Raw genomic sequence first — 22,075 nt, 5'->3', positions numbered from 1 at the left:
AACAACCTGTCAGCAGGTTCAGAAAAGTTTATGAAATTGTTGAAAGATATATAACATCATATTTAAAATGTATTGATACTCATCAACACGTAACAGTTCTTTGGACAGGTGTTACTTCGGATTATTTATCGCTAGTACCTGTAACATAAATATGAGCTATGATATAACTTGTGTAAAAAAACAGTTTGTTCTGCATCGCAGATAGACAGAGAGAAGAGTCAATGAACGTTTACTCCAAGATATCATTTTTGTAACATTTAATAGCATCGGATACGCATTATAATAAAACAACGCTTCATTTTTTATTTGGACTTTCAGAAGCAAACAAACATAACAAATAAAACACTATTACATGAGTAATAATAGTAAAGTCATAATAATCATAATGACGTATATTTAAACGTATTTTAACCTTCAAGTTTTTATTTACAACCAATTTATTAACTGCGGTTTCGCAAGCATATCATAATCAATATTTTCAAAATAGATTGTTGATCTCGATAAATCAAACTTGTTATTGAAAATATCGTATTGCCATCTGTTGAAACCTACGAGCATCTTATAAAACAGTCAAATATGTACTTAAAACAGCAAGTTGATCAGCAAAACTTTAACGCTCTTTTTTAAATAAATATGTATTTTTACTGAATGCAAAATGCACTTTTCATATGCTTATTGAATTTATGTAAATTTGTCATACAAAGTTTAACATTGCTCTTTTTAGTTTAAACAACAAATAATTTTTTTCAAGATATATGATTCCTTATGCAATAGTGCAGTGTTGAAATCCTATAAACATAAACTGTAATTGAAAAACTGATTTTAATTATTAAGTCACAATAGCAAAATTAAATAAATACCACATGAAAAAAAACAAAAACAAAAACGGTCGACTACACAAACTGTGTTTATAAACTAGCTTGGGAAAGTTTTTAAATTTAATTGTAAATAGATCAAGAATATACATTTTCTTAAAAACTAGTGTTATCCATTATCTGTCAGATTACGGGTTATCTATACAAAAAAGTTGATGTTTTGAAAAGCCAAAAACAAAATGTTCAAAACATGTCTGTCAGCAAGTTTATCATACAAAAACGTATACTCTATCCAATAAAGCTAAATTCATTTTGTTCATTCCTAAAATAACTTTTTTTCTAATACATGTATATGCAATGGGTATTCCAAAATATAAGATATTTACAGTACTCATACAAAAGAAATTAAAATACAATATTCTTATTGTTTCTTTACAATACATGTAACTGTTGCCAGTCTCAACAACTATTCATTATACTGTTTCAAATATATTAGTACTCATTATTGCCCACAATAAAGTTTATAAAGTAATATATCCAAAATATTAAATACACACGCAAAAAGAAATTAGAAATAATTATATATATTTTAGCTGTTACTTTACAATAACTATCGCCATTCTCGACATCTATTTATTTTACTATTTCAAATGTATTACATGTTTTTCATTTACTACTCATAGATGCTTCAATAGAAATTTTCATTTTTATTTTGTGGTTTTCGTGGCGCCTCGTTTGATCTAGATAGAAAAATATTTTTAAAACTTATATTGTATGCTTCATAACGTATCATTTAGTAGAACACGAAAAATCAACATGCCAATTCCAGTGCCTGCTTCGGCGTTCCATAACGTTACCATTTGTTTCGTATTTCATTCATTAACATTTTGCTGTGACTTTAATAGGTGTATAAACTCATGAAATCTACAACTTAAGGTAAATGGAAAGAATAATTCACATGAACTTCACATAATGTGTACATTATAACGCATAAAATGCGAGAAAATACAAATATATATTGTCTAGCTATGTAAATTGTGGTGTTTTAAAGTGTTTTTGTTTTCATTGAATTATCATCTGCCTTATTTGAGAGTAGATCATGCAATAACGGATAAAATTTAACATGGGAAATGTGTATCTTTAAGTTGCACTGAAACGAGTAGAAACTTTTATGTAGTTGCATGCAACATAACGGACAATACACGAAAGATCTTTGGCTTAAAAACGGGATAAGAGGCTATCTAAAATCGTTTATTTACATTTTCACAAAATATCAGTCTAAATGTTGAATACAATCATAATACTATCATACGATTCTTGATTTCAAGAATTACAATTTCCATATAATTAATATATAAATACTAACACATATTTGCCTTGTTCAACGGAAGATATTTTTGCAGTCTATAAGGCAATATTGTAAATTTCAATATTTTACACAAGAAAGTTCCCTTCTGACAATGTACAAATAAATGTTCTATGTCTAAAATAATTTTTTCAATTTAAAAAAATAAGAAAAGAACAATATTTGCAGTGAATCTATTCATTTCATGAGTAAACTTTTAACTTACATATAAATACCTGCTTATGACAAGCAATTTATTTTCATGAATGGAAAGAAATAACAATATCCCTTAAGGAGACCTTCTCAATAAAAAGTAAATTCAAATTGTTTTCATGTTAGAAATATTTCTTGTAAAAAAGTTTGTTGTCGAGTTAAATGAAACTTTATCAATTATAATATACGAGTAATTACAACAATGACAACCAAAATAATTTGTGTTTGTTTAGCAAAACAAAAGGGTTTGAGCCAGTAATACTTTCTACCTTTTCGTATAATATAAGAAAACATGTGGCACTGACTTTTATTACCAGATTTGTTCGGAACCCTTTTAAGTAATGATAAATTTAATAACGAACACTAATTTTATCATTTAAAGTGATAAATAACAGTAATAAGCTTTTTGGTGATAAAAAACAGTAATAAGCCTTTTGACATCACCCACTTATTAGTTCTCTGTGGTTTCAAATCATTAATTGAATTTAGAAGTACGGATGCACGTCAGTACATTTCATTTCAGGTAAATGTCTGAAATTAAAGATAGTTGATCTAAAAATATTCTGACCAATCAGCACAAGAGAAATAAAACAAATGAAGGTGTGTACATTCAACATGTGTTTAATAGTTTATTTGAATAACAGTTTAATGTCCCTCTTTAGACAACAATAAAACAGCCAACATGTTAAGAATTAGAACTGTTCTTATGCTTTATTAGTTTTTGAGAGGATTATAATTGAACAAATATTACAGTTTAATTGCAAAACAATTAAAATAACTTTATTTACAACAATCTGAAGACAGACAGCAAAGGCAAACTGATTATTTCTTTGTTTAGACTTCATTAAACGATTTTATAGCGACATATTTTAGGCGTTTTAAGTAATTAATAATTTTTGCATTTTTATTGGAAAGTAAACGAGATGAGTTGTCATTTGTGACCGTACGGATTTCAAGTCCTTCAAACTTCACTGTTTAATCTTCAATGTTCACTCAGTTCTAATCATGGTTTTTAAGCATAGTATAGCCAATTTATAGTAAAATATATCTAAACATTTATTGAAACATTTGTTCAGAATTCTTGTGATTCCAGGGTGATCTATGAAAATTAGTTTATAGTTTACACAAAGCATATGTTTTAAATAATTTGTCTTGACGTTAATCCGTTATTTGATTGACAATAGTACAATTTACTCCGACAGGCATATAAACGAATCTTATCTGAACTACTCGACATTTGGTTAAGATAGTTATATTTTTTCAATATAATATACAATTTGATAACATTTTTTATTAATTTATTTTGCATTCCATTTTTTTATGTTTCTTTTATGAAATAAAAATATGTTGAGGGCAAAACCTCAGAAGCAATGAAACATGATTGATAACTGACGATTACCATCAAAATATTCTTTTGTCCATGTGAAATCATTGTGATGGCACAATGTCGTACGCCTTAGCTAGTGCCCATATATGCATGTTAACAATCGGAAATGGGACATTCTGCTGTTGCGGATTCAGTACTATTGATTTTTTGACACGTTTAACGTTCACCTTAAAGCCCTTATTTTTTATCATTAAACAGTAACAGTATTGGGCAAATATCTCAATGTTATGCAGGAACATAACTCCAATGTGATGGCAGCTGTCACTCTCTACTTGCAATCCTCTGTGCTAAAAATCTATTGTTCACTGACATAACAAGTATACTAACGAAAATCGCAGGGTCAATAAATAAATACTTTTAACAGCAAGGTCCTGTAAATGCAAAAAGAATAACACCCCCCCCCCAATATTCAACACGCACAACTTCATATTTTTACAAGTTATAATAAAGCTCTAATTCTCACGTCACCTGTCCCCTGTGTAAAGTAATACAGAATGTAGTTAGTTTTATCATTTTATCAATTTAAATAAAGAAAATACTGATCCTAATACAATACAGTGTATCACTATGGTAAAATAAGTCACGCGTTGGTATGACAAATGTTTTGTTTTTTTCATAATTTAGATATTAAATAAATATAACCTTGAATAAATGGCATCAATATAACTAACACAATATAAACACATGTTCTTGTTTTCAATATTACGTTTCTGATAATGAATATTATTTGTATCGCATGTCCATGAACTTCTTTATTCTTTCATATAATCATGATTGACTTGCAGCATCGATATCAGGGTTTTTGTTTTTATCAAAAGAGTTTTCAATAAAATAATTAGTGATATGCTTTATATCTTGCATTTTATTTAGATAACCTTGACATTCAATACAATCATTTGATTGGTTATATTTACGAAGACACGTGAAAAAGGTAAATAATTAACAAAAATGTTCATATAAAGAAATAATTGATTTCAGTCTAAAAACAAGATTCTAACATCCTTTAGAACGGGGATTTATCTTAAACAATATTAACAAACACAAATAAGTGAACTTCCTGAAAGTGGTATAATTGGGTTCGTCTATATAAATAAAAAAGTGGCCGAGTGGATAAGGTCGTTGACTTCAAACCACTTGCTTCTCACCGCTGTGGTTCGAATCCCGACAGGGACTTGGATTCCTTCATGTGAGGAAGCTAACCAGCTAGCTTACGGAACGTCGGTGGATCTACTCAGGTGCCCGTTCGTGCCTGAACTAATGCACGGAGAGGCACCTGAGGTCTCCCTCAACCAGTTAAGCTTGAACGTCGCGATATGACCTATACTGTGACGTAAAACACAATCATGTCCTCTTACACCAAAATTAAAAATATTGGAAGCAATTCATTTACTGTCATATATCAGCTGTACTTTGCAATTAAAACAAGGCTGTCAATGAACATGATGAATCGTATCATGTTTTGCGTGAAAAATAGTGTTAAATGTTGTTCGAAGTAATTTGTCATAATTGCAAATTTCTTAATTGATATTCCCTTTGCTTTCTGGGAAAGATTTAGAATAACACAACGTGATAATAAATCTCATCGCCAAGGCTACATTTTGCACAGCAGTAAAGTAATGAAAACAACTGATGAAAATCTAGAACACTGATTTAATTGTGTTTAATTTCTCAGATTTTATCATCAATGAAATTTGTATTACATTAAGGCACTTGAGCATTTCAACCTAAGTATTTGGTAAAGTTTGAAATGTGAACACATATATCATTTAAAGCATGCTGATATGCAAACGAGCAAGAAATACAAGTAGTAACTGATAGGGCGAAATTTGGCGAGACAATGATCTCAGACATCCAGTCTTATTGTCAGTAGTCTCACTATTTATTCGCCAATAGTGTTAAAATGGCGAATATTGGTAAGTTATTCAGGAAAACTGTTCAGGTGGACCGACCGCCGATATATAACAAAACATTTGTTAAACTGGACATAAAATCCAACCAACCAACCAATCCATACCAAAGTCTACAAACACTCAATTTTACATGCAATGGCTAATTAATCACATGCTTTTTGTTGTATCGTTTTAGGTAACACTAACAAACATTGCACTTATTAGTTATTGGATAATATATGATTTTTTTTTATTAAAGAAAGTTATATAATAATAATATTGAAAAATACGTTGATTAGTTTTAACGGTAAATATGTTTTTCAAAGTTCTTTTATAAATATTGTATGACAAGCTCTCGTAAACGTCAGTTAAAAGATTATTTCTGGCGCCAATATGTGTTTAAGAGAAGATTGGCAGATGACGTTTTCTACTTGCCTTAACGAAATTAAATCAGTTTGGATAAGTCATAAAATTGATTAGCAGTTGTATTAAACTGACTGTTCATTAATCTGTGGAAATAGAAATGGAACAAAATGAAAATATCTGTCGTTGTGGGGTTAATGTTGTTCTATCCCTTAAGGTAAACTTTCAACAACAAAAAATAAATGTAAGATTCCTTTGGGGTATGAAAACAAAAGTAAAACTAAAAATTGTGGACCGCTTTTGCTGGCTTTGTTTTAAAACTTTCACAATCACTAGCACAGGTAGCTCAGTAGCATCGCCTTGTTTGAATACAGTTTAAACAAGAGGGAACTGCTAACGTCGTTTATTCTATAAATATCTAATGATGATATTACGTTTTGGGATTTTTACGATTAATTTATTTCCATCAAAGAGTGTTTGGAATAAGTATATAATTTTAAAAAAGCACAACAATAGAGAAAAATGATTACTAAATATATCACATGAACAATTTAAAGTAAACATGCCATTTTACAATATTAGTACAAATAATCAAACATATTTGCTTTGCAGACCGGATGGTACTTGAATACTTGTCATATGAATGAATATAAGAATATGATAACAGTCAGGTGTATATTTAAATGCATGATCACTCACGAGAAAGAATGAAAAAGCCACATAACAAAAAAGCTTAGAAATATCTTAATATACAGTAATACAAGTAAATAGTTTACCTTTAACTCTACAATGTTGCGAAAACATTAGGTCGGCATTTTGTTTTGTGTGTATGAAATGTGTTATTTCGAAGCTTATCGTTTTCATTTGTGCAATCGCGCTAACTGTTACCGCTTTTTTTTTAAGCAGCTGATTGTGCATGCCATTTTATAATTGGTATTATCTTGAAACATTACTTGTCAGATGTTGTGTTCAAGTCACTATGAAGTGTCAAAAATAAAGAAATACTAGACTATCTACGTTTTTCATATGAATGGCAAACGCAGATTTACTTCTTCAAGAAGAGTATAACATGTCCAATTAGCAAGTTAATTGGATGCCTTTAGTTTAGAAAGCATAAGCTTTTACGTACTCAACATTATGTATGTATGTATGTATGTATGTATGTATGTATGTATGTATGTATGTATGTATGTATGTGTGTGTGTTGGGTCGGGTGGACGTTCGTTCGTTCGTTTATATGTAAGCATGTCGTCCTTTTTATACATATTGAATCTTAAAAAAACAACATAACGAGCTAGAAATATTCAATGATAAGTGCTAAAAGTCAATCTAGTTTCAGTCGAAAAGTATATAAAACATTAAACAACAAAAACCAATTCCAAATCAAAAATCTATCATTTTATCGTTTCAAATGTATTCGATGAACTACTTAATGTTCGATATGACGGAAATACTGCGCCCAGCAGGCAATCTAATCAGTCAATTGTCGATGACTGCGAATGTTGTTCCCAGTGTGCCATGTTTCCCTGTTTAAATACATTAATTGTACTATATCGCTGTTGAGAGTTTCAAGATCATTTTAAATTTACAAAGTGTAAAAGTAGAACTTCAAGCAAGCCTGATGTTTTAAATATAAATTTGTACAATAAGTAAAATAAAAGAAGTTAGTTAATATGTTTGTCATACTCCAATTAGCAATTTCAAACTCATAGGTTTGTATTGTAGCGAAATTATTTTATTACGAGACTGTCATTTATGAATGTTTATCACAATAAAAGATACTTGTAAAGCATTTTACGATCATACATAAGTGAATGTATAAACTATGTATGGTATGCTGCATGTCCTATAACTTGTCAAATTAATTTGGTCTATTTTTGGTCTAAAACTGCCAGTTTTTTGTGATTACCCGGAGAGTGTAGAGTTGAAAACATATTAACATATTTTCTCTGTGTGTATTTAAAATATGTTTAAAACAATTCAAAAGAGGCTGAATAGTAATTATCATTTTTTTCAAATATCAAATTTGAGCATTTTATATCTTTGATTATTAAAAATAAAAAAAAAATCTTCTTTAATTGAAAATATATCATCTTATTTGTATTTTTTCTTAATCAGATTAAATGTTGAATGTACAAATACTTAGTAACATAATAAAAACTGAATTTAACTAAAAAAAAAAGCTACAACTTATTTTTTTTCCACATGAATGAATGAAGCATGCATGCTTGAATGACATCAATCCATAAACACAGATTGATTTATGTAATCCGTTACAGTTTTTCAATGTTTTTTCCTGTGGTCGGAACATAGCGGAATGTTTATAAAATAATTAATTGTCATTAGGCATGTATGTAAAAATTTAATCAGATGCCATGACATTCAATTGTTCTAGCATATGCAAATTTTGTAAATGGATTGATAAACAAAGATAGCGTCAAATTTATACCTTCATGTTCATCATTCATTCATCAACATACAACATCAATTGCCCTCATTAACTAAAATATTTAAATTCTTTGCTGCCAAGATCAATCGGACAAGATATTTTACTAGTCATTACAGATATTGTCATATTGCAGTTTGATGTTTACTATTTAAAAGCTATTCCCAAGATACAAAACTCATTGAATTCATTTAATTTGCGTCATAAACAATGATAAATATTACAGTTTTTTTAGTTCATGAATACTGCGTTTGATATTGATGTTTTTTTAAACGTATTAATATGCTTTTAGTCAGAAATGATATTTGCTTTTTCAATATTTTAATTCACTAATATCATGACGCATTTTTGCGTGTTTAATTATTTAAATTCAGTTTATTCAAAATTTGATATTGAATATAAACGTTCAATATACAGACACAAATCATGTAGAATGCATGAATGAACTGACATGATATACGGAAGAAATACGGTAGAAAAAATAAAGATTTAGCTCGTTTGAATTCCCATTTCAAACTATTTTCAAACGTTTAGTATTTGTTATAGTGGTAAAGACCAGCAATTGAATTTAATAATGAAAAAAGTAACACGTATGATTAAAACATTTTTTTTTCATTTTTAGGATATTTAATGACAAGCTGTATATTAATCAAATAAGGTTTTATGTCAGTGTGCATATTGTTGACATAAGGCGATTGAACAGAAGTATGCTTGACTGAATTAAAATATTGTTACACTTATCGCAATATCTCTAAAATTCAATATGGCAACCATGCATAATCCTAGAAATATTTTAATAAATCAGTGTTAATGTCGCGAAGGAATATATAATTAGAAATGTGCAATGACTAATAATATCAGCAGATGCGACAAACAGAATATTCCGTCTAAAGTATTGCCTTCGAACTTAATTACATATACACATAGCGAAGTTGGAGAAAAGTCAACTTGAAGAGAGCCTTAATACAACCCCTTTTGATATATCCGTAACTCTATAAAGTAATTAGAATTTTTTTCTCTTGAAATAATGTGTCAATATATATTACATTGTATATCAGTAACTGCCAACCATTTACTAGACAATCAAACTTTAAGCATGTAATGTTTTTGTTTCCATCGATTAAAGAAAAACTTTTTCTATTTGACTTAATATTGACTAGTAAATACTGAATGTGCGTGTGTTTAATCATTAACACGTGTTCTTTGAAACAATTAAAAGTGAAAATCCTCCTTACCCGTTTTTACGATATGTCTGAAGAAAAAAAATGGTTCAAGTATTGAACGTAATTATCTAACCTGGAGATTTTAAAATTTCTTCCTATATTTCAAAACAGCTTACAAATATCTACAGTATGTAAATACTCAATCACTTTCCAGTATTAAAACATTAAAGTCACACACTGTTTGTGTTTCATATTTCATGCCAACTTTACGCCGCAATGCAGAAAGATACATTATGTTGAGACAACTTTTAGAATTAAACAAGCAACTTTCGAAGATATAAGAGATGCATTTTGCTGATAAAAATAGCTGTTTATTAGAAAACTTGTCTTGTTATAAAACATATCTCTAGATATTATCTAATTTGATTGAAATTGACAGGCAACCATGCATGGCTATATTTTATGTAACTGAAACTTGATTGATGGCCTTCTGTGTCGTATTTAGATTTAAATATATTATATGAATATACATCGCAAACATAAATTTAATGCTAAAGTTAGAGCTATTCATTAATGACAAATTGAATTTAAGACATCTATAAAGAGGTCACTTTAATTTTTGAAACGTATAAATTGGGAAAATTAAATTCATAACATATAATGCTTCCAAAGAATGATCATTCAATTTTCACAAATGGGCGGGCTACTTGTAAACCAATCAAATAGCATCGTTTTTTGTATAGATCCTGTGTTTTCAATATTAAACGTGCACATTTCAACAATTAAGTACTGATTATCTCTCATTTAAATTTGGCACACGGACAATAGGTACCGTTTATGAAAATGTCTTTCAAAATATGCTTTTCTCATATCACAGCAATATTTCGTTTATTATACACAATATCGTACATTGAATTATATTTAGTGTTCAGTACGGTTTATTTGCATTCTAAGTGTGCACTTCACAATGCTCCGTTTTCTCACTTGAAGCTTAAATTTGAAAAAGAATTTCTTGTTACAGATGCAGCAGACAAAATAATATAAACATTATCAATGCCTGGAATTAACTTTTTCTAAATATTTGACAATGTTTTTCCTTAGCAACATTGCACTTGAGTAATTTTTGCCATATGGTTTACTACATATTATTATTCGAGGCCACACATTATACTGGTGTTGAACTGTATTAGGGAGAATTTAATGATGATTAATGATATCCTATTATTCTAAAGAGTAATGATCTGGAATATAAGCATTTATTTAAAATTTGAAAACTTGTTTACGGGTCTTTTTGTCTTTAAAATAATAATAGAATAACACTTAATGTTATTTGTTATCAAAATATCTAAAAATGACAACATGTGATTGGTTTAACCATCCGAATCATTTGAAATTGTGTAGCAAAAGTATGAATCAACTCAAAGATTCCAAACATGTCAGCTAAGATATTATTTTTTGTAATACTTTTCATTATTATCAACTGGATAGCAATTATCGTCCTTCTTTTGTTAATATAGTATGGAGCTTGTTTCACTTATGGAATGACAGTTGTATCTAGTTGTTTGCCACATCGTTGTCAAACATTTGACAAATACCGCCCCTTTCCATCATTTATACAATAAAATATACTCTTTGAACCTAATTGTATGATTCATGGTCACGAAAAGTCAGAACTCTATGGCATTTTTTTGTGTTAAATATATAATTTGATATCGTATGATAAGAAATATATTGAAACGATAGCTATTTAATTTCCAAACATTATAGAAGTTTAAAAAGAAACCTTACAAAAAGTAAATATCATACCTAACACATTTGATCAGAAAAGGATTTAGAAAGTGATATGCGAAGTTCCTGCTTCAAAGTATGTAGAACGACTTAAGACCACACAATTATTATGATTGAATAGTAGTCAGTTTTCATAAGTAAACAGAAACAAAGACGCCAATTCGTAGAGCAATTACAACATTAATCTATAGAAATTATTATCGGATGTTTCTTTTAAAACAAAGTTTGAGATGTTGTTTGTACTTTATATAAATTACAACACATGCTTTCATGGAAAACATAAGAAATGTGAAGCGGGTTTTGTGAGATACTGGTGTTTATATTGCACCATTTATTACCTGGTGTTTAGAAAAATAGACACTAATATAAACACTTCACTAAGACATGCCTGTCTATACCGGTAGTGTAAAGATAACATTTTGCTGCAGATCATTTTCCGAGCAGAGAAACTGATTAGTAGTAACCCACATTTTATCAACTTTGTAAACAACAATATATTGACCACAATGTTGACTCTATTAGTAAAACTGTTTGTTCAGACATTTTTAAAAGATCTGGCGTTAGTCCAACTTAATATTGACTTAATAACAGCACATTTTATAGAGGATGTTTATGTATTTTGTAGCAATTGTCGTGTTTATCTGTATGCCTTCTCGCTGTACATGGAAAGAAGAATTATCATTCAATATTTTATAGAAATGTATATTACTCTTGTCCACCATTAGTCCTGGCATATTTTACCTTACCATGTATTTTGTTGTTGTTGTTGTCGTTATTTTTTATAGGATGTTATGTCTATCAATGATTTATTGCTTTCTTGCCCCAAACAACATGCCATGTATGATACGACTTTTGATACTGGTCGCCTAATTAATGTTCAGTTTATGTTACTATAATAACCTTACATTTCTAGGTCAAGCGATAAGATAGAAAGAAATATGATATTACCTTTCACTACAACATCAATGAAACAAGAATAAAGATATGTAAAATGTTTAGACTCTTATTCAAGTTCATTCTACTAGATCTGTTCATTGAAGAAAGCATAATGTCATTGCTTTTATAATATTAACATTAAAATTTAATTATTTGTTTAACACCTTGTAGGAATATTTGAACGTCGTTTGGCATAAGAATACGGGACTGTATAAAGGAATACTAGTATTTACCAATACATTAAATGAAAATGTATGTATTGATTTTGTTAATAAAATAACTCTGTTACATTGCAGTTTGCAATAACAATTTATCCATATGTGTACTATATTTAAGTAAAAGTAATCAAATAAATTACTATGACGTTGTTGTTAGAAAAATATTTAAAAGCTTATTATAAATGATAAAAGTTGCCGACCCGACAGCTTGCAAGGAATTTTTTATAAAAGATAAACATGCGATCTCGGAATTGAGTAATGCTCTTTAAAAGATTGAAAATGCAGTCAATAAAAATGCTAAGTAAATTATAACAAAGTATAAACAACATTGATTATGGGATGTATGTGATCACGATATTTTAGAATTTCATTTACAGCCGTTATTTATAATTACACTAATTAAGCAAAACATGTTTTCTTCGTCTTTTTAAAGATAAGACTAGATACCAGGAGTGCATAGTAGAGGCGGGTGAACTTCTTAAAAATAGTTTTGCGTTTCCTGTAGGTGAACAAAAACTGTTTATATAACTTAAATATGTTTATAGGTGTACTAATATAAACAGGTGCATTGATGTTAATTAGATTCATTGATATCAGCTTAATTGGATTTATTTCTCTTTTTACCAAAACTTTGATTCAATTTACCACGACTTATCTATACTTTATCACAATTAAAACTGACATAACATAGCCGACATAACATGCAACCTTAGAACTTTAAAATACTTTACGTGTTTCAGGTGCATTCGTACAAAACATTCCCTCTCGTACTTAATATATTCTTCTTCTAATGTATCAATAAGTTGATAATACTTACGGATCAGTCTATGAAATACATGTGCTTTTTTACATGTATAATAATATATATTTTCTGCTGCAGAAATATTTACAGGAAAACCACTATCTGACAATATGTTATTTTAATAGAAACGATTGAATTTAAAATGCTTAATAAAAAGACAACATCCAAAAAAGAAACTATTATAAACACGTTTTATTCATAATTGTAACAAATTGTAACAAACGTTAACTGACCTTTCATATCAATTATATATACATTGTATTACCCCATTTCCAGAGTTAAAAAACTCATATTAAATGCAAAAAATACCCCATAAAGCCACCGCCTATAGCCTCGTCCGATATAGATTTTACAGTTATGTACTTGTCTGTTCGGATTCAGTATTGTACTCAACAATGTAAAACAACCTAATATTAATAAATATTCATATTAGGAAAAGAACTGTATGATACATAGTCTGTTTGACTTAATGATATCAAACTAGAAAGTTTGCAAATTGAATTTCTCTTACAATGTTTTTGACAAATTCCAAATGCAAAGAAAATCTAAAGCAATGTGATTTTTGTAACACTCTATCTAACGTAAGTTTAAAACTAAGCGGGTATGTGACAAGTGTGAAATAAAAAGCTATCGAAAATATACAATTAAACAAAATGTGCAAATCTGAACTGTTTGTTCAGTTCGGTATCTTATTTCTAAATTTAAACATTGTGGTTCGTTGCAAAAATGTATAGTTTACTCTGTTCTCGAGATATGTAAGTGGTTCTGTACACGTTGCAAGCTTTCCACCCAAAATAAAGTATTACCTTAGTTTCATTGTTTACAGCTGCTACGATAAAATGAAAGAAAATTGCAATTAATGATGAAAACTTCTGACATGCTATTTGATAATTTTTTAGAACAAATTTGAATTATCACCAAAAAATATGACTGCAAAAAAATGAATATACACTGGTATTAGTGCCGAGCATAAAGAGAATACAACTTTTTTAAATAAAAGAAGTTAAAACAACGATGCATATAATCTGCATACAAAAAAAGAAAACAGACAACAACAACAAAAGAAAATCAAACAGTAAAAAAAACTCTTTTACCACATATTAATAAATAACGATATATAATATTCAACCTTTGATTAGCAAATTTTATTACTATTATTAAATATGACTTTCCTATGTATTTTAAAAAGGGGTACATTCCAGTTTAATTGTTAATTTAAGGAATCCCTCTCAACTCTCCCACACATTTCTCACATATCTTTATAAACTATATTTGTCTTGATTATTATAAATTCTGTATATGTTCTTACTAGACATGCTCCTGATTCCTACACGATATAATTTGCTTTGAAACTGGTAAGAAAATGCACAGGCAAAGTAATGCAATAAATTTCAATCTTTTCAGTAACATTAAGATATTTATTTGATTCTCTTTTAGATAAAAATCTGACATAATAAACATATATTTAAAGAAAATCGCTTCATGTTTATACAAGGGATAACATCTGTAAAATAGAAATTCCTTTTTATAGTATGTTCATTTTAATTAAATTTGTACACAGATAGCGTTTTTCTTCTCAAAATAAAAGTTTAATAACCACGTTATAATGTATAATCGTAGTATCTAAGAAATTATCATTAAGTATGTGTGATATAAAGCGTTTTTTTATGTTCATGTTACAGATATGAACTATTTTAATTCAATTTCAGACGAATTGTATTTCAAACTTAACCTGACATTTGTGTTATCTATCGGAAAGTGCAACTTTTTTAAAGCATTAAATATAGTGGTGATAAATATAAATAAAGTAGGTGAATGAACCTTAATATATATTTATTGGACAGGGGATTTCTTCAGACGTTCAAGACAGTTGAATTAGAATATAAAACACATGACTTTTGCCAATTTAAGTTTTATGATGTTTGTGGTGTTTTAATTAAAGATTGTAAAAAACATATACGAAATCTTTGGAAAAATAGTACTTTATAGAAATCAAAATATTTACCGGCGGCTGAAAAACAAGTTTTTGGTTAAATTTGTCCTTTAATTTAACAGTTTTTATTAATTGTCACGAAACGCCCGACAGTATTATAACCGAATTAAATAATAATAAGTAGTTCAGTATCATTTAATTTCTGAACCAGCTTAGGAAAGTCTATTTCGAGTGGGTATTAAGAATGCATGAAGTAAGTGAACAATTAAACATTTCATTTGAATTTATGATTCAATGGATTTTCTTCAACTCTTCAAATATTCCGGTTAGCGCAGGAAAGCTATCATACCCCTTTTGTTTTTACTTTGTTTTCTGTCTATATAATGTAAAACATTATTGCTTTTCCAACTGAATCTCAAATTGTGCGATTTTAATCAAAATATATAGGCGCAGACTCAATAAATGATGTATACAAAATAATCCCTAGGCATGGTAGGAAAAAAAGTTATATGTATTTGCCACCTGTTCAAAGCCACATCATGTGTTACCTGTCTAATAACATTTAATTAGTTTTATGAATATCTGTCTATTCAAAAGTCATTAAATATATATGTAACGAATTCTATTTTTGAATTTAAATACCATTTGGCAAATCAATACGCGCAGTGTAACATAGGACTGTTTCAAAATTAAAGCAAGCATTTAAACAATATTTATGTTAAATTTGAAATAATTGATAAACTATATTATATGAATTCATTCAAGGCGGCGGTTGGCCAGTCATTAAGTAGGGATTCTGTAAACATACTAAAACAAGCGGAGCTGGGATCTCACCTTGATTACGTCATTGTTTCTAAGACTTTCGTTAGTATTGATAAGAAAAATAGTGACTGCTTTTACCTGGAATATAAGATTAACTACATAATGCATTTCAATACAAAACGTACAAAATTGAAATAAAAAAATGGTATTTTTTTAATCACACTTGGTAAATTTATGAGACAATTAAAATAGTTGAATGGTAATTATAAAAAACCATGCTATTATATGTTATTTTGATTTTGGAGTGATATATGTGGATATATTACCTGTTAAGATTTTATATCACCCGAGCCGTTAGGCTCGGGTGATGTTTTATCTTGGCAGGTAATATATCCACATGTATCACTCCAAAACCAAAATAATAATTTTATTACCCTTCCCGTGCCGAGTTAAGACGATTTTAAAATAAATAATTGCTACTTCAAATGAAACGACGAAATAAGATTCCCTTTATGATACCCCTTCACCATAACATGACGTCACAAATACATGACGTATTATCTTTCGAACATAACGGATGTAAACAAGAGAAAAGGAGTAGTCTGTTGAACGCACTTTTTTGGAATTAATATCAAGCTTTCACAAGGTCATATTTGTTTCCTATACTGACGAGAATATGTATCATTACTCTATTTTGGTAAATATTTATCACTTGACAGTTTAAAATTGCTTGTAAATTGGAATTTATATCGCGTAAAATCAAACCGTACGCGCATCGCACGGCGCATGTTGTTTACAACGTGGGGTACCCATCGGGGAAATTTAATGTGTATATTACCCGTCTGGCTCGGTAATATCAATTTCTTTCGGATGATCAATATCCAATCAAAAAGGCGGAAAAAGTCTGGAAGGGTAATAAATTGTTTTAGCAGGTAGGTAACAATTAATATTTTATCTCAAGTTGTATTAATTAATATTTTATCTCAAGATAACATTTAATTGACTATAATTCTAATCTTAAACATTTCTGTATTTCGATATAGTAAGAAACTTACGATAATTGTTATGCTTGGCAACTAAAATAATCGCATTAGATGACCTCGTTGAAATTTCCCTGTACGCTAAATCAGCATCCACAGACTGGATAGGAAGACATATATCGTGACCATTACACCAGATCCAATCTTTAGAGAAATTTCAAATGAGACTTTCGGAACCTATATCACTCTTTGCCCCCTTTTTCCTGACAAAAAACGTTGGGTCGGAATATGACGCGTAAGTAATATTTCAAACAGTTTCAAAACTTTTACTCCAATTACCTAACTCTGGTTATTATTCGTTATATAATCATACAAATATGAAAACTGCAGAATGTGTTGCGTGTACAAGATAAATTAAGCTCATGATGGCACTTGGCAATTAGAATGAACGTTACTAAACAGTCATTCGACAGTGAAGGAACAGTTTATTTTCATGTTGAGTCGGGCATGTTTTTATACATTTCTTCAAAGGTTCTATTCGGTAAGCCCTCTTTTTTTAACTTGTTTCACAATTATAAAAAATAACTATAAGGATAAAATCAAAAGAAAAAATACATAATTTCCAAACACCATTAATCTATACAATGATTACACACTAGAAAGTTTACAAATAGAACTCGTCAGTCTGTAAATGCCATCAAAATCATACAAAAAATAAACGTTGGAACAGAACTTGAAAACGTCGATGGAATAAACTGATACCAGTGCAGCAACTGCTCTATGGGAGGTGTAAGGATTTATTAATACATAAACTGTTTCAAGTCCGTTATCCTTGCTTTATAATAATTATATTGAGCAAATCAACAAAAAAGTTTTTTGTTACACAAGGTTCATTGTCTGTAATGTAGCTTTTGATTGTTTTATTGACGTAATTATAATATTATAAAAGAATATACGACTCGAATACGTTTATCTGTAATATTTATGTCATTATTATCATTGTTTAGTATGCGAAATAAGACCTTTAGGATATAGAAATCGAAATTACTTTTGCAAACAGTACTGAGCCAGACTAATTGGCATGCAAATTAACTCAGACCAGACTAATTATAAAAAAAAACAACAACAACAAGAAGAACAAAACCAAAAAAACCCCGAAAACAATTAAATATGTTCTGTAATTTAATATTGCTCATTTCCTACAGTATATTTCAACATTGTAACGTCTATTATGTAAAAATGTATTTACGACATACGCATTCTGTTACTTACTATTGCCGTCCATGAACAAGCAAAATGAAACCGATCCTGCAACAATTTCAATTTGCAATTTCGGACGTTCTGTTTTTTTTTGTTTTGTTTTTTTATTTTGGATTCTATTTGTTTGAATCGAGTATAATTATCTATAGTTATCTTAACGCTGTATATAGCTGCACTATAAATAAAAAAAATACGTTACATACTTCACATACTACACTGCCAATTTTTAATATATTACAGTTATGTCTGAAAGGTAAACAAAAGTTTTGCATTAAACTATATATAAAATATATACCCCGTTGCCACTTAATAATCTATCTGATGTATATGAACCGATATTAATTATTTATGTTTATCCTATTTCGAGTATCTATTAACTTACTTCAATTAGATAAACATCTTGGCAGCTGAATTATGAATTTCCAGATGATAAATTTGTTGAATTTTTATGAATATCAGATGTAATGTTGTTTAAAGTCGGTATGATAATATCGATATATCGATAAATCATGATAAATACCCTCGCGATTCAATATCGATATTTCAATATAGAGGCGATACATTTTATATTATCTGTATTTACTGTATTAACTGAACTGTAGTGATTGTTTTTTTTACTTCATGACATAGTTTATGCCGGAGTGGTGATTTATGAATACTCATTTTGAGCTAGTCAAGATCAAGTCACTAAGGTGAACCGGAAAAAGCTGTATTTATATTCACAATTTGTCTAAATATAAATATTATGATACTGTATTGTTATACAACCTAGATAAAGTTATAATATTGTAGTATATTTTTAGCAGCGACATCTAACTGTAGTGATGTTCTACATACCTTAATGCATTAACAAAGTAGCCTGTTTTGGTCTGTTTTGCCCTGTTTATAATATTCTAAATTTATAGCTAATGAGGGCAAATAGCATCATTTTAGGTAAGAAATAAAGGTATGCAATTGCGTAAGACCAAACGTAATGTTGCCCCGATAAAGCTATGGATCAGAGGTTAAACTTTATTAAATTAATTATAAATAACGGCTGACATATAAAAATGTAAGTAGCATCTATAGCAATATCATTCTTACAATAGCAACAAATCTATAGGCATATAGAATAGCATTTCACTAATGACAACACCTGGAGGCGTCCATGATTGTTTAAAATAACTATTTGCCCAATACCATAGCCAGCCAGAAGCTGTGATTTTTTTACAAAAGGAAGTTATCGAGTTTGCTTAAGGTTCGTTCGACACTGTTTCTACTCGGATACCGTTTTATGCCCGAGTGAGCCCAAAGAGGAGCTAAACTAGGGTATTATGTCACCATATGTCTTTTCCAGTCGTCACTCCTTCAAACACATTCATTCGATCAATCAACTTATAACAAATGACGTGAATTAGTAATTTTCCTATAATTAAACCTGACCTATAAGACTTTAATTAATCTTAAACATCATTTTACGTCGTAAGTTTAAGCTACTTTATTGTTGTATAGTATAATGAATTTATTGCACTGCTTTGTTTTTTAAGACCTAGATTACTCTATTCTCGACTGAAGTGTGTGGTTGCAAGAAATTCAAAGTTGTGATGACGTCATAATGATATAAGCAAATACTCACATAATGATTTCTTGATAACTTCATTAAATAACATATGTTTATAAAAACATATATAATAACTGTTGTTATATATTATATATTTCGATAAGTTTATATCAGATCTTGCACATTCCAAGAATTAAATTACAACATACAGATATGTCATGACAAAGTGACTAACATAGATCCTATGATCATCTGAAAAGAATTTATGATAATAATGCTGTGAAACAATGCCGATTTATCAAAAGGCGTTCGGTATTTGGTTCAAATTATGTAGATTTAATGGAACTTATGTCAATTTTTATATTATTTTGGCATCAAATTTGTAATTTGATAATTCAAACTGGAATTGCTTTCAAATACATTGTAGTTCAAACTGGTTATTATCTGGTTTCGAATTAAAAACAGATTCATCATTTATCCAAAGCGTATGCTTTTATTCAATATATATCCTTTAATACAATTACAATGTGACAAAATTGTATAGCAGCTGTCTTAAACTATCAATAACTGAACAATGTGAGCAACGAAGAAAAGTGATAGTTCTATTACATATAGAGGATATCCAAGTTTTTTTCTATCGATATGGCGTTAATTTTCATCAAGTGGTATGAAAATAAATATTCTACTAAATGGTAGCCACGCGTAAAATATGATAATTTTCTTATCTTTAGATGAAAATAAATCCTGTATTCATAGAAAATCTTGTCTTCTTATTATATACATTTTCCTCTCTTTTTTGATATTACAATTTGAAAAGCGTCCCCTTAAATTGTGTGTATTGGCTGAATTTCAAAGAAATAAGTCCGGAAAGACACCTGTGAAAATACGGAGAATATCTTTCACTGCAATGGAAAATATTTTTTTACCGTGAAAAAACAACGGAAAATGGCGTAAGGGTCTAAATTCTTTTTCAATACGTCCTAATTTTCCATAAAACAAGCTAGAATTAAATACAATGTTTCAACAAATAAATATTCGGTAAGTTGATGAAGGTACTAAGCAAAATGTAATTAGATGAAAATTGGTTGTGTATTGCTTTACGTTTTTTTATGTTGCAGATGATTACAATGTATATCAAATTAAAAACTGTGTAGACTATCATGAATACTCACTCACCATTTCCATTCTTTTCCGCGTTTCTTTGCTATTGTTATAAGCGTTTCTAGAAAGAGCAGAAACAGTGCACCGCCTAGATACCAACACCACACACTTCCTGTGACCATGTACAATCTCCATATGGCCATAACTCCATGGCATGCAAACAGTATCCGCACTAGTAACGCTCGAATATATGTTACTAGACCCATTTTTAAAAGTACTAAAACACTTTCATCGTATTTCTAAGGGTATCTTGATGTCTGTTTAGAATGACTTTCAAATGAACAAACTTGAAACATAGTTTTGTGTTTTCATATAATATCTATCTTCGTCATTTTGTGTAGCAAAATCACTTTTAACATTTATAAGCCTAAAATAAAATTCACAAGAAATCCCTGAATACCTTTTTCAAACAATAAAAATTCTAATCCCATTTTTAAGAATAACACTTCACTTTAATGTTCACATTATTATTTAAATTCCTTGGTATGATTGTTTCAAACAGTTAAATTGCTTCGTTTTATATTTTCTAGGTTATTTAATTAAAAAATCAAATCCAATTGAAAAAAATCCTTTTGTAATAAGCACTAAACTATTTCATTAAAAAGCTAAATGCTGGTTTCGAATATTTCAGAATTCTGCATTTCTCAAACGTGTAAGATCTATCAAAGTTGCGGAAATATTCAATAGAGTAATATTCTTGATGTATCCGCTCAAGGCTCCCTACATGCTCGTCTATGATAAATATGATCACAAAACTGTGTATGATGCCGACATGTTAGGATTATCCAATCTCTTACTGTATTGAGTAATTAATTATTGCAGTGTTTGGTTTTTATATTTGGGTTATTAAACGATAATGAGTTAAACAAAGCTCTGGAAAAAAGCGGCGCACAGGTGATCAGAGCCTTCCGCCTTCTAAAGAACGTTTGATTTTTGATTTTCTTCGTAGATCGTTATCTAACTTAGTTATGATAGAGAAACGTATAGAAGTGAATCCAACCGATTGTCTTATACGTTAAGTATGTTTTATTATAAATGCACATGTTTTTAGAATAAACGATTTGATTCTTAAAC

The 22,075-nt window shown here is 29.2% G+C and overlaps 1 protein-coding gene across 3 annotated transcripts in view; it reads right to left on the bottom strand.

The window, feature by feature from the left end:
• The window catches only part of LOC132727034 (transmembrane protein 26-like), a 71,555-nt gene that overhangs the window by 28,490 nt on the left and 20,990 nt on the right, over positions 1–22,075 (bottom strand). The window contains exon 1 of one of the 3 annotated variants that reach the window (XM_060712445.1): positions 21,017–21,916. The exons of the other annotated variants lie outside the window; for them this stretch is intronic. Within the exon in view, the coding sequence (XP_060568428.1) occupies positions 21,017–21,207 (191 nt within the window). The 5' untranslated portion in view covers positions 21,208–21,916. Of the gene's footprint in view, positions 1–21,016; positions 21,917–22,075 lie in introns of those variants that run through there. 3 annotated transcript variants of the gene reach the window in all.

Source organism: Ruditapes philippinarum, unplaced genomic scaffold (assembly GCF_026571515.1).
Source record: "Ruditapes philippinarum isolate M1 unplaced genomic scaffold, ASM2657151v2 ctg779_1_1_1_1, whole genome shotgun sequence".
Lineage (NCBI taxonomy): Eukaryota > Metazoa > Mollusca > Bivalvia > Venerida > Veneridae > Ruditapes > Ruditapes philippinarum.
Note: the sequence above shows the minus strand (reverse complement) of the source record. Positions and strands in the feature narration are given on the sequence as shown.